The following is a 14,819-nucleotide window of genomic DNA, read 5'->3' on the forward strand; positions in this document are numbered from 1 at the left end:
TAATGCATTTGGAAAATAGGAAAAACAGAAAATAAATGTTTGAATGAAATTTCTTACTTTGCTGTCCACAGTGAAGCCAATTAAGTTTGTCAAGGTGTTAGTAAGACAGAAAATACATGGGTAGTTCAGTAAGGACACAATATAAAAATGGATAAATAATCACAAATAGGAATAAATAAGCACAAATAAGACGGGTAGAAAGCAATGGTGTGGTTGAGACAAAGGGATTGTGTGGGGTTGGGAGGAATAAGCACAAATGATCTCTTTCCAGTAATAATACTAGCGCTGACAATTAAATGGTAATTGGTGAAATGATACGTTAATAGCTTTATATTCGTAGAAACAATAACGGTTTCTGTGCATACGTTTCGTCAAGATTGCAGGAGTTTGGTGGACACTTTTGATGCAACGCCTAGAAAGGAAAAAAATGTTTTTAATAATTGAAAGAAGAGGCAGGTCACTAAGAACCTATTCCACTAGATGGCGCTGTGTTGACACGCTCGTAAGAGTTTTCTACCTTTCATCAAAAAAACTTTTATTTCACGCATTGAAAATGCAAGATCGACGCAATTAAATGCAATTTAAAAAAAAATTAAAACGGAGCGGACGATGCTTGTCGGATTTTAGTGTGCAGAGCAGGTTTGCACCACAATCACCGCTAGAGGGCGTCGTGAGCAAACGAATGGCGATCCGGCGTGTGTGTGACTGTGCGTATGCGTGTGCATGTGTGTGTGTGTGTGTGTGTGTGTGTGTGTAAAACAAGGGAGGGGGGGGCGGGGGTGTGTGCGTAGCGGTGTAACACTGTAGCTCCGGCTGGGGGTGAGAGCGAAGGTTATCCGCGCTGTTCCCCGGTGTTCCCCCCTCCCCCTGCCGCCTCCCTCCCTCTCGGGCGCCGCCGCCGCCGCCTCCGTCGTCCGAAGCCCGAAGCGGAGCCCCCGCCGCTCCGCCACGGTCCCTCCCGGGGGGGTTGAGATGGTGAGTACGGCGCTCTTCTTCCTCTCCCCCCCCTCAAAGCACAGCGTGAATTCGTCGCGGGCTGAGCTGAAATGCGGCGGGGGCGGATTCTAACAGCTGACCAAGACGGCGAAAACACACTAAACACGGCGGGGTTATACTTTTTTACAAACATTATGGTGTGTGTGTTCTACTAGTTTGATCCGGCGTTCGGCCGGTGCCTCCGGTCGGAGTGATCTGCAGGGAGCGGATCCGACTCCGCGCGATGTCGCCCCCGTTCTCTAGTGCCGAATGAAGAGCGGCCGGCCGCACATCCCCCGCCGCGAAGGGACGGCTGAGCTTCGGTCACTCGGACGGACTAGCGTCCCGCTCCCCGGTGAGTTTAACCGTCGGGACCCATCACCTCGCACTTTCCGGAGCGAGCTGCGTTATTTATTCATGCGTTTATTTTTTAAATAACCGTGATGAGGTGGTCGACTTCGCCTCCGGGGGGGTTGGGGGGGGAGGGGGGGGGGACTTGGAAGCGTCCTGTTATGTAACGCGCCTCAGCCGGCCGCCCGCAACCGCTCAACCCGGGGGATCCCGGAGATGTCCGTGGAAAAAAAAAGAAGAATACACAAGGGCCTCGGTTGTACCGAGTGTGACATTCGGTGTCCCGCCGCTCCTCGGTGCCGTGCGTCGGTGTACCGGACGGAGATTGTCGGCTGCTCCGCAGCGACGTGTCGGAAAGCATCGCCCTATTTTAAAGCGGGTGGGTGGATGGGGTTGCTGAGGTGTACATGGCGTATGAATTAAAAATCGCCTGATCCGGATCCGTGCGTGGAAAGATGTCGTGCAATCTGTGCCGTGGATTGACCTGTCATAAAGGTGAGCGCGGGGGACCAGTGGGGGTTTGATCCCTGCAGGGGGGGGGAGAAAAAAAGGGGGGGTCGCCGCTGGATCAAGGTGAATCCTCCACATGGTGACATAAAAGGGGGATGGATGCTCACATGGAGATCCTGCATCCTGAGCTTTGAGGAACTTCAATTGGGCATCAAGCATCTGAAGCAATATTCACATGCTCAAAGGAAAACATTCAAACCATTTTTATCCATCCATCCTCCCCGAATGAAAACTCCCACAGAAGGTGTGAGAGAGAAAGTCCACCGACAAACTTGTGATCGTGTGTCCAATACACGTCGCATTTGCCCCCCCGGGGTCGGCCCTCGGGAAAGATTTGCTTATTAAGTTTAGATATCGGAAGTGTCCTTGACATGAGTCTGCCAGAAGCGGAGCACAGTCATCGGAGCTAATGGGGGAAGCATGGGCCATTTAATGCGGACCGGAGAGCTCTTGATCTGTGATTGGTGGCCACTTTGTAGGCCTTTGTTGTCAAGTAAAGCGCGCCCACCCCTGCCCACTCAAGATGTTGGGCGCAGATTGTGCTGAAAGCAGAGCGTTGTCCAACCCAAGAGGAGCCGGCTGTCTGCTCCGGCGATCCGTCCGGTAAACGCTCCAGGATTCATTATCGTCTTCGATTTTTTTTAAAGTCGGCTCTTCTCCTTTTTTTTTTTTTTTTTTTTTGCAAGAATAGTTTTCAACTTCTTGGATTGCGATAAATTGAACGGCAGCGCCGATTGAGGCGATGATTGAGGGAGATGTTTTTGTTTCAGCAAAATGTTATATAAACAGCATTATTTATTTATTTTTTTTTAATGGAAGTTCTCCCTCCCTGTCAGGTGGGAGAAGGTGATGAGATTATTATTATTACGCCCGTCCCGCTGATAGTCACACTCCTTGATGGAGAACAGAAAAACACAACCCGTCCCACAAATAAACACTTTCTATCTTTCTGTGCTATGTAGCGGTGTTTGCGGGTCCTCAAGCCATGTTATCTCCACAACACTGTAGAGGTTGTTTGTGTGTTCTCCTGGGAGCACAGAATGTCTGTGGAGGTACTTGACGGTGCACAGGGCTGACACGCCGACTGTTTCCACAAAGCAGGGCAGCTGGACGCTCCCCTGATGCCTCTGACCCCTCGGAGCCCATGTTGCAGACTCACCGGGACAAATTAGCTTGCAGGCTGAAGAGCAAAGTGTTCTTACACACAGTGACGCCCACACAGGTAAGCGACGCTACCCCGCTATTCCCGCGTTCCCAAAGCCGACCTGTGCGAAATGTCGCGATTAAATTCTCGAGGGTCAGCCCTACATGGTCTGTGTGTGTGTGTGTGTGTGTGTTCAGGATGTCGTGGGCCAGGGGCCTCTTCGCTGGCAGAGTGGATGAACGAAAGACAGCATGGGGAGAGCGGAATGGCAAAAAGAGGAAGAACAGCTCGTCCCTGTGCAGCCCACGCTACATGAGCTGCCTTAGGGACCCAGAGGACCATGAGCCCCCTAATCTGGCCCCTCAGCATTACCACTGTGGATCAGGAACAAGTGGGGGCAGCTTTGGCTTGCGCTGCGGATGGCAGGAGGACCACTATGGGAAAAGAATGGGCGACGGCGGCGATCTGGGTCTGAAGGCCGTGGACCTTGGCATCGAGGATGGTGAACTGAAGGACAGAAAAGGGGAAGAGCCGGGGGAACTCGTAGAGGGCAAGACCATGACCGCAGCGGACTGCTGGATGCACGTCATGTGGGTTTTCCAGTCCAAGAAATTTCAGTCAGCCAAGCTCGAGCGCCTGTACCAGCGCTACTTCTTCGGGCTCAACCAAAGCTCTCTGACTATGCTAATGGGGGTGCTGGTACTGGTGTGTGGGATCATGCTGACCTTCCACTGCATCCACACGACTCCCGATGTGTTCTACATCTCAGTGCTCTCTGTTGCCATGGCTCTGTTCCTGGCCATGATGGTGGTGTGCAATCGCAATGGCTTCCATCAGGACTACATGTGGATCGTGAGCTACCTGGTGATCGGGGTGCTGGTCTTTGTGCAAGTTTTCGGGGTGCTGATGGTGCATCCTCGCAGCGCTTCAGAGGGTATTTGGTGGACGGTCTTCTTCATCTACATTATCTACACACTGCTGCCAGTCAGAATGAGAGCCGCTGTGCTCAGTGGAGCTGTACTCTCCACCGTACACATAGTTATTGCCTGGCAGCGCAATCAAGAGGACAAGTTCATTTTCAGACAGGTAAGTTGCTGCAGAAATGGATGGGGAACTTGGGGATCGGGAGGCCGGGGTGCTGTATGAAACAGAAAAATGTCTTACAAAATATTATGTATACATATATATATCTGACAAACAATGCGCTTTACCTTGCAACATTAGTGTAAGTGAAAAGAAAATATGTAGATGTACCCAGACTTACTCAATGGGTCATATCTACAGTGTCTCTTTTTAGAGAACTTCAATTTAATTTCCTCTTGTTTTTTTTTTTTTTTGTTTCTTTTTACCTCTGCTGACAGATAAACAAACAAACCCAGAAGTGCCGAGTGTAAACATTATTTCGCTGGTGGTGAAAATACAACAAAATTAAGGGGGCGGAGGGTAAAAGTGAGATGTCCGTGAATTTATGGCGGAAAGTGATACAGACATTCCTTCATAATGGCGGATAGTTTTATTATGATATGAAAGTACTATTTATATCATCATGTAAATTATCTCACTGCTCTATAAAAAAGGAAAAATTATAAGGAGAAGATGCAATTTATATCAGCTTTCTTGTGAGTCAATGTATCGGTGCGGATTTGCTGCAATTATAACATTGCCAAAGAAGAAATATAATGAATGGTTATTTTTGACATTTATTGCTTATAAATCAAAATCTCTCATAACTGGATTTTTTCTCCCCTTTTAATTCTTGATCAGGCTTTTGTTTACATTCAAATCTATGAGGGAATATATAGATATTTCTCACACTTTTAGCTCACCTTGCATTTGAACACAGTGTTGTTTCTATACTCACAAGTGGAAACGGCCTACTTTCCCTTCCCATCAATATAGGACAAACATTGCACTGACTCTTCAGTCGCTTTTCCATGTCAAAGGTGACATACTAAAAGTAGATGGTGCTGTGGATCTCGTCAGCTTTTCAAATGAGATTTTTAATGAGCCTATGTTTTGTGCTGTAGGGCAGCCATTGTCAACTCTGTTGGGGTTTGTGAAGGTCATCTGGGTTGAATGAGCCCGTTTAGTTGCATTGTGGAGGAATATCATGATAATGTAGCATGGTGCCAGTCAGACCTCAATTCCCTAAAACAAGGAAGCTATTGTAGTCAAACGAAACAGGGTGGGGTTGGATAATGGAACCATGCAATGAATTAGGTGTGAAAATCCGACTTTTACTTCTTCATTTAAGGTTTCCTGAAATATAAAAAAAAAAAAAAAAGGGAGATACATATTAACCGATACAAGCGGGGGGGGGGGGGGGGGGGGGGGGGGGGGATTATTCATTCCTTCTACAGTTCTTGTACATCCTGACAGTCGGTCTGATGGTAAGCATGTTCATTTTAATAAAACATAGCATGGATATGGAACACGAACACCGTTTAGAAATGCCATAAAAGATAGAGAGACATCAAGCATCTGAGTGCAGAATTTTACATGTTGATCGTTCCTTTTAATAGTAACAGACGTGGAATAATAATCCGCTCAACCTCCAGCTCTCTCAGCTAAGATGAAAGTAATAATGGCTACGGCAAATGTGAAGCAACAAATTCAAGGTTAGATCTTTGTTTATATGCAATTGCAGACATTCTTTATCACTTATCTGGAAAACTTCAATTATACATTTAGAACACTGTGCTCTGACCGAAGGAGACAAGCCCACTATTGCGTTGCAGCACTTTAAAATCTGCAATAATAATATTTTTTTGATATGTCGCACATCTTCAAACAACGTTATAAACTGTTTTTTTTTTCTTTCATTTGTTTAAAATAGATAAAAAGAACCCAATGAAGTTTTAAAAAAGAAATCCCTTTCAACATTGTCCCGCTGTACAATTATATATACCTTTGTATAGGATTTGTTCAAAATGGCCAATCTTCTGACCTCACAGTCAACCAGACCCTTTTGTTTTCCCACTGGACTTTAGTTTATTTTCATGACGTAATACGTCACGCATGTTTTACAAGTGTGACAGAATTAACAGCCCAGTGAAAAAGCCACTCCGTGGCACTTGGGAGGGATGAAAACGAAACAAACTAAAAAACACACTTCACTGTCATTTTTTAATCTGACCGCTAAAGTACTTTCAAACTGAAATACTGGCATGGGAACAATCAGGCTGCGTCCAAGTGCTACAAAGTCCTTTGGATTGATAAAACAAAACACGTTTTCTTGTGAGAAAATAACGGGGGGAGGGGGAAGGGTGTACTCGTTGTGAAGAAAAAATATCCTGTTTTCTTGGTCCCAAGTTATTTTCAAGACAGTCATCAGACGGTGCATTGCCTTTTTTAAATTTACTGAAGCTGAGGGTCACTTGTTGGAAACAAGTTTTATGCGGGTGTTTTCGGGCGGCAAGTGTTACATTCTGCTGTTTATTTTGATAGGAGTAAACAGAGTTTTTCAGTGCTAGCGAGGTTCCCGCTTTACGGGTTGCGGCGTTCTCTAAAAATACCCTGCCATTAAATCGGCGCCTCTTGCATATTACAGTGTATGTATATGAATGTGTTTTGTGTCCCGCCGTAATGGAAATGCTGTTACAGAGATATTTGAAGCCAAAGGGCTTCTGGATATCATGATTTATTCCCGTATCATCAAGCCCTATGACATGGGCCTGCTTCTCTCGCGAAGCGACCTGGCTATATGCGCGAGGTGAACAAACAGCCATCGCATTCTCTACTAACCGTCAATATCAAGCTATCAGTTGACAGAATGAGGAGACGCTTTGACGAGGGCAATATTGACACAAGTCAATGGGCCTGATCAGTTTATGATTTTCACACCCATGCATGAGAAGGGACAACCTGGCGGCATACATATTTGTTTTAAGCTCAAGTTGAGTCACTTGCATTGCTCTGCTGATGGACCGCTACGGACCCTGAGGGCCCGGGCCCTCGGCCCACTGCGTTCCAGGTCTCTGAGCGATCAATGATGGTCCGGGAGCCTGTCCTGCGTGATTTCTTACACCCTTTCATAAATCAACATTTCTTGAGGTTTTTTGTTGCATTTATTGTGAATATCAACAGTAATCTCTTCATATCTTTGTTTTTTTTCAAATTTTATGTAGTCTGAAGGAAGCAGAAGTAGCTCTCGGTTTTTACGAGTCGTTCTCCCTCAGTTAAGCCACAATCGTCATGCGTTATTGCGATCGCAGAAGGACTCCCTTCAGTCTTTCACGACCGTTATATCGCACATGTTTGCTCATTCAAACGTAGCCGCTCCTGGCGTCGCATGGCCCAGCTCCCCGATCTGAGAAAGCTGGGTTTCTTCTTCTGGGACTTCATCGTCCTCCAGCCTCCTCTGTTTTTCCCTATTTGTATTTTCCCCGTGGAGAAGTCCGTGAAGAATCGGAGAAGAGAAGATATGAGAGCGATGATTGCAAGGACAAAAGGGTCTTTGTGAAAGACCTCCACGATGAAGCAGGAGGCGAGTGGGGAGGGGTACAGTGGTGACAAGTGGGTGTCCATGCATCGGCAGGGTGAAATAATGTGGAGCTGAGCTGACGCATCCAACTGTAAAAGGACTGCCAGTCTACTCTCTTCTTTCTCCCTCCTTTTTACGCTTTTTTTTTTCCTCCTCTGAGTCATACTTCTTTTCTCACAAGATCCCCATCAGATGGAGTGACCTTTTATTTCACAGCAAGCTGAGATGGAGATTGCAGGATTCATGGGGATTGATGTAGATTTCCATGTTTCATTACCTAGCATTGAGGAACTTGTTCTGACAGCACGGCAACTGCTCTAAGAAAGACGCTCTGCTGCTGTTCACATGAATACAATCAAGTTCCGACCATTCTGCGGGTATCCTCGGGACATTGCATGTGAGATGATGGAAGTGAACCACGGAGTGGTGTCCTCGACTTGACGAAATGATGGTGGATCAAATGAAATTGAATTGCTATTGGCCAATAATTGATTCAAACTGGTAAAAACAAACTAGCACTTTAATTAGTGCCACAATGGTTTCCTGTACAAAGCTCCAAAAGTCAAGATAAACTAAGTAGCATACAGGGCAAGATGATATGACTTATCTCACTTTTTTTTTTTTTTTTTTTCAAAAATTACCCTAATTTGAATCTAGTAAACATTATTATTCAACACTTTGGAACATTTCTCCTTATACTCTTCCCAAAAATGTTTAAATTGACCTATATTTCGTTTGGCATCATCCTTTCTGAAACCAAACATTGTCCTAATGATGGTCAGGCCATGGCTGGATGCTCATTATTTGCGCTCGTTTCATCGGTACGTGAAGGGTCGTGGGCAAGTGACGACAAATGACATAGTATTTTTTGAAGGGGCAGTGCATGAATGTCACCACCACTGAAAGTGGAATTTAAAAGTTAACTGACACTAGCTGTAGTTCAGTCGAGCCAAGGTCGTAAGTGGGTTTTGCTGCATTTCCATTTATTTTTGTGTCATCCCCCCGTCCCCTCCGCTCACGAGGCTCCCGGTTTGACCCTAAGCAGCAGGCAGATATAATTTCCAGTTGCATCAGCCTTTGCTAATAGCGGTCATCACCCCCCATTGATTTCACTGACTGCAAACTTAAACAAGTAACATTTCATACTTGTCCTTAGGAAATTAATCTATACAAAAGGTAGCTTTACAACTACACATCCAAAAATGTACTTTATCTTTCATCGGCCCAAAAAAGATTCTGAATTATAAGATAGTATGTGAAACGAGAATAATGACGGGTCAGAGCGGACGATCAGTTCACAGTTTCGGCGCCTTCATCTTTGTTTACTTGGACTTTGCCTGCCTTGTCTTTTGAGCTTCATTTGATCTAAAGAGACCAGTCTGACCTCGAGTGCTGGCGGTTTACTTCCAATTTATGCCATTTGTCTTTTTAATTCAAATAATTCCATAGACTCCTACAATCCGAGATGATGTCACTGTTTACAAGCTTTGATCGAATATGGGTTTGTGTGTAGTTCAGTACTGCAGCAGGAAGTACTGCAGAGGTGGCTGAGACTATTTTGGAGGTTATATCCCTTTTTTTTTTTGTTTTTGGGCAAACTCTGTGTCCATGATAGCTTTTCAAGAGTGCACTTGACAGTTGCAAAGTTAAAATTTGATAATAGGCATGTCCAGCCCATGTAAGTAATGACTACTTCTAAGAATATCAACATTTAGGCTGTCTTTACAAAAATTTGGGTTGTGGAAACGGGTTTATTTCTTTGTTAGCAAATTTGACCGACTTCGTCTCTGATTCTCACTGAGGCACATGAACGCACCACTCAGAGATCAGGGCGCAGAGCATTTTGTATTCCAGTCGCTGCATGTGGTCTAATTTGTAGCCTTTGGTCTGTGCCCGCAATACTCCAAACTGATGACCTATTTATCACACAATGTGTCTTAATCATTGTCTGGAAAGGGGCACACAGTCAGGTGTGATTGTGCAGATGTAGCCAGACTAAAAGCCGTCCTCAGTGGAGAGGATGGGCGATGGTGCCGCGTGGCTCTACGTTGTTCCAGCCAGCCGCTATTTGATTTTACAACATGACGCGAGTGTTCAGACTGCAGTTTGGAGTCAAGCATGTGACAGGCTATGCTCTCGGTACACACACACACACACACACGCACACATTAAACACATAAGCGAGCTTGAGAGAGGGATGCAGAAACGCACAGATGCACACAGAAACATACATCACATGGTTCAAACCAGATTCATTTGGCCCTCCCAGTGCTTCCCTTGAGAGACCACCTGTCCCTTTGTTTTTATGTCATCCTCTCTCATGGGTCGATGCGGCACCAAGTAAATTTACATCGGGCATTTGGGCCCGAGTGGGAACTCTTTGCAGTGCAATATGTATTTCTATAACTTAAGTATGAACAGCTGCTTATCCATATGCTTATACAGTATGTCTTATAGGGGATTATGTGCCTTACTGAACCATTGTTGTGCTCCAAGAATTTATAACTTGCCAGCATGAAATATGTCATACATGGATTAACTGGATCCGAAACGCAAGTTGGGCTTTTGTGTGCAGCAGGATATATTTGGATAACCAAATCCCAAATGGAGTCTTCTAAAGAGGACCTTGTGACAGGTGGGTCAAGAACTGAGCGATGTCTCAAAGGTACATCCAGTCTTTTGTTATTGTATGCTGTTCCAGCGTTAGAGGAAAAACCTGTTCCTTTGGTGAATTGTTATGGGGTCAACGAATGTGGGACTCATGGAAAGATACTGATCTCTCTGCTTAACACCGGTGAAAAAGATACCAATCGATGAAATGTCGCTGTCATGACAGAGGCGTGTATAATGCATTTAGGCCAGAGAACAGGAGTTGCATAAGGAAAGACCCGAGCGCTACCTCACTGTTAACCTTAACCTTTATGCAATTATTCATAATTGCCTGCAAAGAAGCTAATACTGTCTACTGTCTAATTCAAAAGTGCCGATCTAAATCATCTCTTGATCTTTTGAGCTCCCCGACTCAGGTGATGATTCATAGATTTAATTGGCCTTTAGTATAGCACGGTAGTGCATATGTAGGGCATTAGCACCAGCACAAATTGCTGCTTGAATAAAATGCAATTGATTTATATATATATATACATAGTGTAAATTTTCTCCTGCTTTATTTGCCAACCTATAACAGTCGTTAAATTTTAATGTCACAGACACCGCCTCAATTTCCTGCTATTTTCATTTCATTTCCAGTTATGTCAAGAAAATCTGCCATTCTGTCCAGCATGCATATGTTAAGGGCACACATGTACACCTACTGAAAAACACGCACAAAGGGTACAAGATGTGGACTCTGTGGTCCGTTGCGCAAAACTGTGTGACACAGAGCTTAACTTGACTTTTATGAAATAGTGATAACCTAATGATCGCGTACTGTGGGTGCTAAACAATGCACCGTCTCAAATAATAAATCCCCCTCTTTCAGAGAAGCAGAGGGCTTGTGACTCACCCAGATATTATATTACAACTAGAGGCAATGATATAAGCCCAGATAATTTCCACCACCATGGGTGGAAGCAATTACAATTAGTGATAAATTAAATATTGTTCTTAAACCAATGAAAAGGGAAATCACGGCCAAGATAATAATAACACGGCAAGTCGGGGATGAGGAAGTGCAGACGTCTAATAAAAGCTCACGGTTTACAAACAACTTTACTCTTCTGCCAACAAATTTATACACACACACACACATATATATATATATATATATATATATATATATGTATGGGGAATCCATTAGTGGTGTTAAATGTTGATCGGTGTGGTATGCAAGCCCCCAGGCTGTTAAGGCCCAGTTTACTCTGGATCCCATGGAGAGTAGTGTACCCTGTCGTAGCTCTAGTGACTGGGTGGTGAATAGCTTTGCCAAAGGTCACTTGTACACCAGCCAACTACCTTGTCATTCCACTATCTCTTTACAATTGCTCTGTTAAAACTGGAATGACACACTGTTTGTCTGGATGCAGCAGGAAGACGCTTCTTAAACAAAGCCGGAATTGACAAGTGGGTCCGGTATAAGAACGGGAGTAAAAGGACAGTTTGCTTCGGAAATTTGCAATACAATACTCACGCTATTTTATTATTAGTATTATCAGTGATATATAAGCTACTATTAATAATACATGTTTATGGCCAGTCATACACTTTTCTCGATAGTTGTGAATTTAAAGGGCAGAGCCTTACCATTTCACTACCAGCTCCTTTTTCAGTGAGTGATGTCAGATACAAAAACTATGACGCCATTTCATACATTCAGTGTAAATCAAAGTGAATCTACACTCTTTTGCCTTTACACTATCCTCTGACTCAAGAGTGCAGCATGCTTTACAAGCATGTTGTTTTTTATTAACTGTCACTTCTCTGTCTGTACATAAAAGTTAACAGTGACACCTTTTCAAAAAGGCCACCATCTACTTTGTCATTATACGAAAAAGAAAGAGCAGCGGCGAAAGAAAGAGGAGTTATAATAATAAGTCTGCATTAGTTTACCATGTAATGTGTCTGACACACATTTTTAATGCATTATGCATTCGTAATTGAAAGTATCAGAGAGCTGAGCAGTGAGGACGGGTCATCATAAATAACAATGAGATGCACACAGGAGCGGTTCGGCCTGTCGGCCGTACGCAAAATTTCTTCAGCCAGCCTTTATTTCTGTGAAATGTCACTGACGAATCGGGCCTCACAAATATTTCTTGACGTTTCTTGAAAATGACCCTGAAGGTATATGTCGTCTTCGCTTGAGTTCAGCATAACCGTCGAAGAACGCCAACCAGTTGATGCAGTTATCAAACTGCTCACACGTTTCAACTGTTTAAACTAGAACCTGCTGTTCTTGTCACATGATTGATTTGTATGCTTTGTAGTAAAAGTCAATATTAAATATAGCGTAGGTAGGTAGATAGAACAGGGTATGATCGTGCTGAAAACGGTAAAGCAGAGGTGGCTTGTCGAGGAAATGTATCTAAATGAACGGTGAAACTAAACTCCTCTGTGTTTTGTGCGGGAGCCGCTTGGACCACACACACCACACATCCTCCCACTCTTTTACTCTCCATACGTTTTCCCAAGAGAATATGAACCTGCTAAGTGATAAACCAATGCCTGGCTTAAATGAGTTTCAGTTTAGTTGAAAAAGTTACCCCGGGCCAAACAGACATGTTATCTTGCAATGCTACATTTGTTCTCTGTCAAAATGAAATGCGGCCAGGGGTTCGATATTGCACATTGTGCTTAAAAGGAGATGAAGGCAATAGAAGCTTAAAAGGGAATTCCTAGATGTTTAGCTCATGGTCACACAGTTAAGAGTCTGGACTCCCTCACATAGCTCAAATCCAAGCAAGGAGCTGAGAGAGTACTGAATGGGTGTGCTTGGTTGGTTAGGCTAATTAACCAAATCTTGTGTTCTTGCAGCCACCGCATTGTAATTGCAGCTGCGCTTGTGAGGGTGTGAGTGGGCAGGAAATGAAGGGTGACTGAGGACACAGCTGGGAGGAGTGTTTTGTCCACTCCCCCCCACCCACCCTCACCCCCCAATTCTCTGTTTGTGAACAGCAAAACACTGACCCTGGACCACCGAGCAGCAAAGACCGCTGACAAACAGACCCTGGAGTAGCTCACATTTCAAGCTAAATCAACACAATTTTCTGCCCCTTGTATCGATTGTTACATTTTCACCTTTTGCGCAATAAAATCCAGTATTGAATAGGGAGAACAAAAGGGAGGCATCGCTGCTGTGCTCGTTCTACTTCTGCTCTCGCAACGGTCACGAGATTCTTCTAGTACCATTTGAATATCAAATGTGTATCAAATGTTTACACTAAGACGTGCCGTTGCTGCATCACAGATAACATCACAGATGATGGAATTTTTGAAAACCTAAATACAATTTTTTTTTTTTTTTTTTTTTTTTATGAAAGTAAGCGCCAAACTCCCCTGAAAAAAATAAACACGTGCAGGATACAGCAAATGAATATCATTTTCTAAAGCCAGACGCCCTTTCTTTATATTATATCCAAGGATATTATATTATATATAATATCCTTTATATTATAACGACTACATGTCATACATGACACCTTATGTTTTTGTTCCTGAGGTTCTGCATAATATTTCCAGTGGAAATAGTGAAAAAGTTAAGTGTCACAATGTTGAAACTTTTAAGTAAAGCACCTACCTTGTGATCTGAATCCTGATCCTGATCTACTAAGTTATCCGGATCTGCCACAAAGACCGAATGTACTTCCTGGTTCCAGACTCGTCTCGTCAGCCAAGTTTCGTGTAAATCAGCCTTAAGAAATCAGCTTTAAGAAATCTGACTGGAGGTCAGGGAAACCGGCAGACCTGGTGGGGAGCTGCTTTCAATTTGATTTTGGAAACTCGGGAATACATTTAAAGGAACGATCGCTGCTGTTTTGAAAAGGGTTGCACACTTTTCTGCGCGACTGTCTTTGAAGAGACTAATGGGGTCCGAAGCCTTCACTGTTTTAGGCTCTTCAGACCATTGCAGCGTCAGCAAAGAAAATGTACATCTAAAGTTAAAACTATATCCTCTCCAACGGCCAACCAAGTTCCCTGTTTTTGGTATACATCATTTTCACTGTCATCTTCACAGTCGCCCAAAGATACGGTGTAAACGTTGTACAATTACAACCTGTGCGATCTGTTTTTTCTGACTTATGTGGGGCCGTGGTCCGGTTCTATTTAGCCGTTTCGCTCAGAAATTCACAAAGATTACTTTGCGGCTTTTCCGGTCGCCTGAGACCAATTTTGGCTTGGCCCAATCTTTGACATAAGCACAGCTCTCAGGAAATCAAGATGCCAAAGACAGCTACCGCCACTTCGCTGCAACATTTATCTTTATAAGGAATGGCTTCTTTTCCATGTCTGAAATTAAGCTTTATAGTAACCCGCGATAAGATCCGAAACCAGCGCGACACCGTCTCATAATATTGTCTATTTTTACCGCTCCGAGACCACATGTTATCATTTCAGCAGTCTGTGGCCACACTTTAACATTCCTCGTTATGAGACATTTTTAAACCTCTGGATGCCTATCAAAGGTCATTTGCTGGACAGTATCCCCCTCGTCGGCGTCACTCCCTGGAGTGCGTTGATTTATTGGTTGTAACGCTTTGGCCTTTGGAAGTTTAAACTTGGGCTTCGGTGGCGCTCAGGGTTGCTGGCTTATCTAAACTTATCTTTTCTTTTGCAGCCCTTTTTAAATAATCCAGGATAAAACATTGATTACCTGGACAATGGCTTTATTCAAAACGTGACTGTATGTCGTACATGTGT

General features: G+C 44.0%; 1 protein-coding gene across 2 annotated transcripts in view; it reads left to right on the forward strand.

The window, feature by feature from the left end:
* The first annotated feature begins 759 nt into the window (after positions 1-759).
* The window catches only part of LOC147214298 (adenylate cyclase type 6-like), a 30,382-nt gene continuing 16,322 nt past the window's right edge, over positions 760-14,819 (forward strand). The window contains exons 1-4 of one of the 2 annotated variants that reach the window (XM_086141390.1): positions 760-975; positions 1,152-1,330; positions 2,938-3,058; positions 3,178-4,066. In XM_086141390.1, the coding sequence (XP_085997516.1) occupies positions 3,179-4,066 (888 nt within the window). In that variant the 5' untranslated portion in view covers positions 760-975; positions 1,152-1,330; positions 2,938-3,058; position 3,178. The remainder of the gene's footprint in view (positions 976-1,151; positions 1,331-2,937; positions 3,059-3,177; positions 4,067-14,819) is intronic. The other variant, XM_086141391.1, reaches the window with a different exon arrangement.

This window comes from Fistularia commersonii, chromosome 34, assembly GCF_037954325.1.
Source record: "Fistularia commersonii isolate RoL2024-O1a breed Wild chromosome 34, RoL_Fcom_v1.0, whole genome shotgun sequence".
In the NCBI taxonomy this organism is placed as follows: Eukaryota; Metazoa; Chordata; class Actinopteri; order Syngnathiformes; family Fistulariidae; genus Fistularia; species Fistularia commersonii.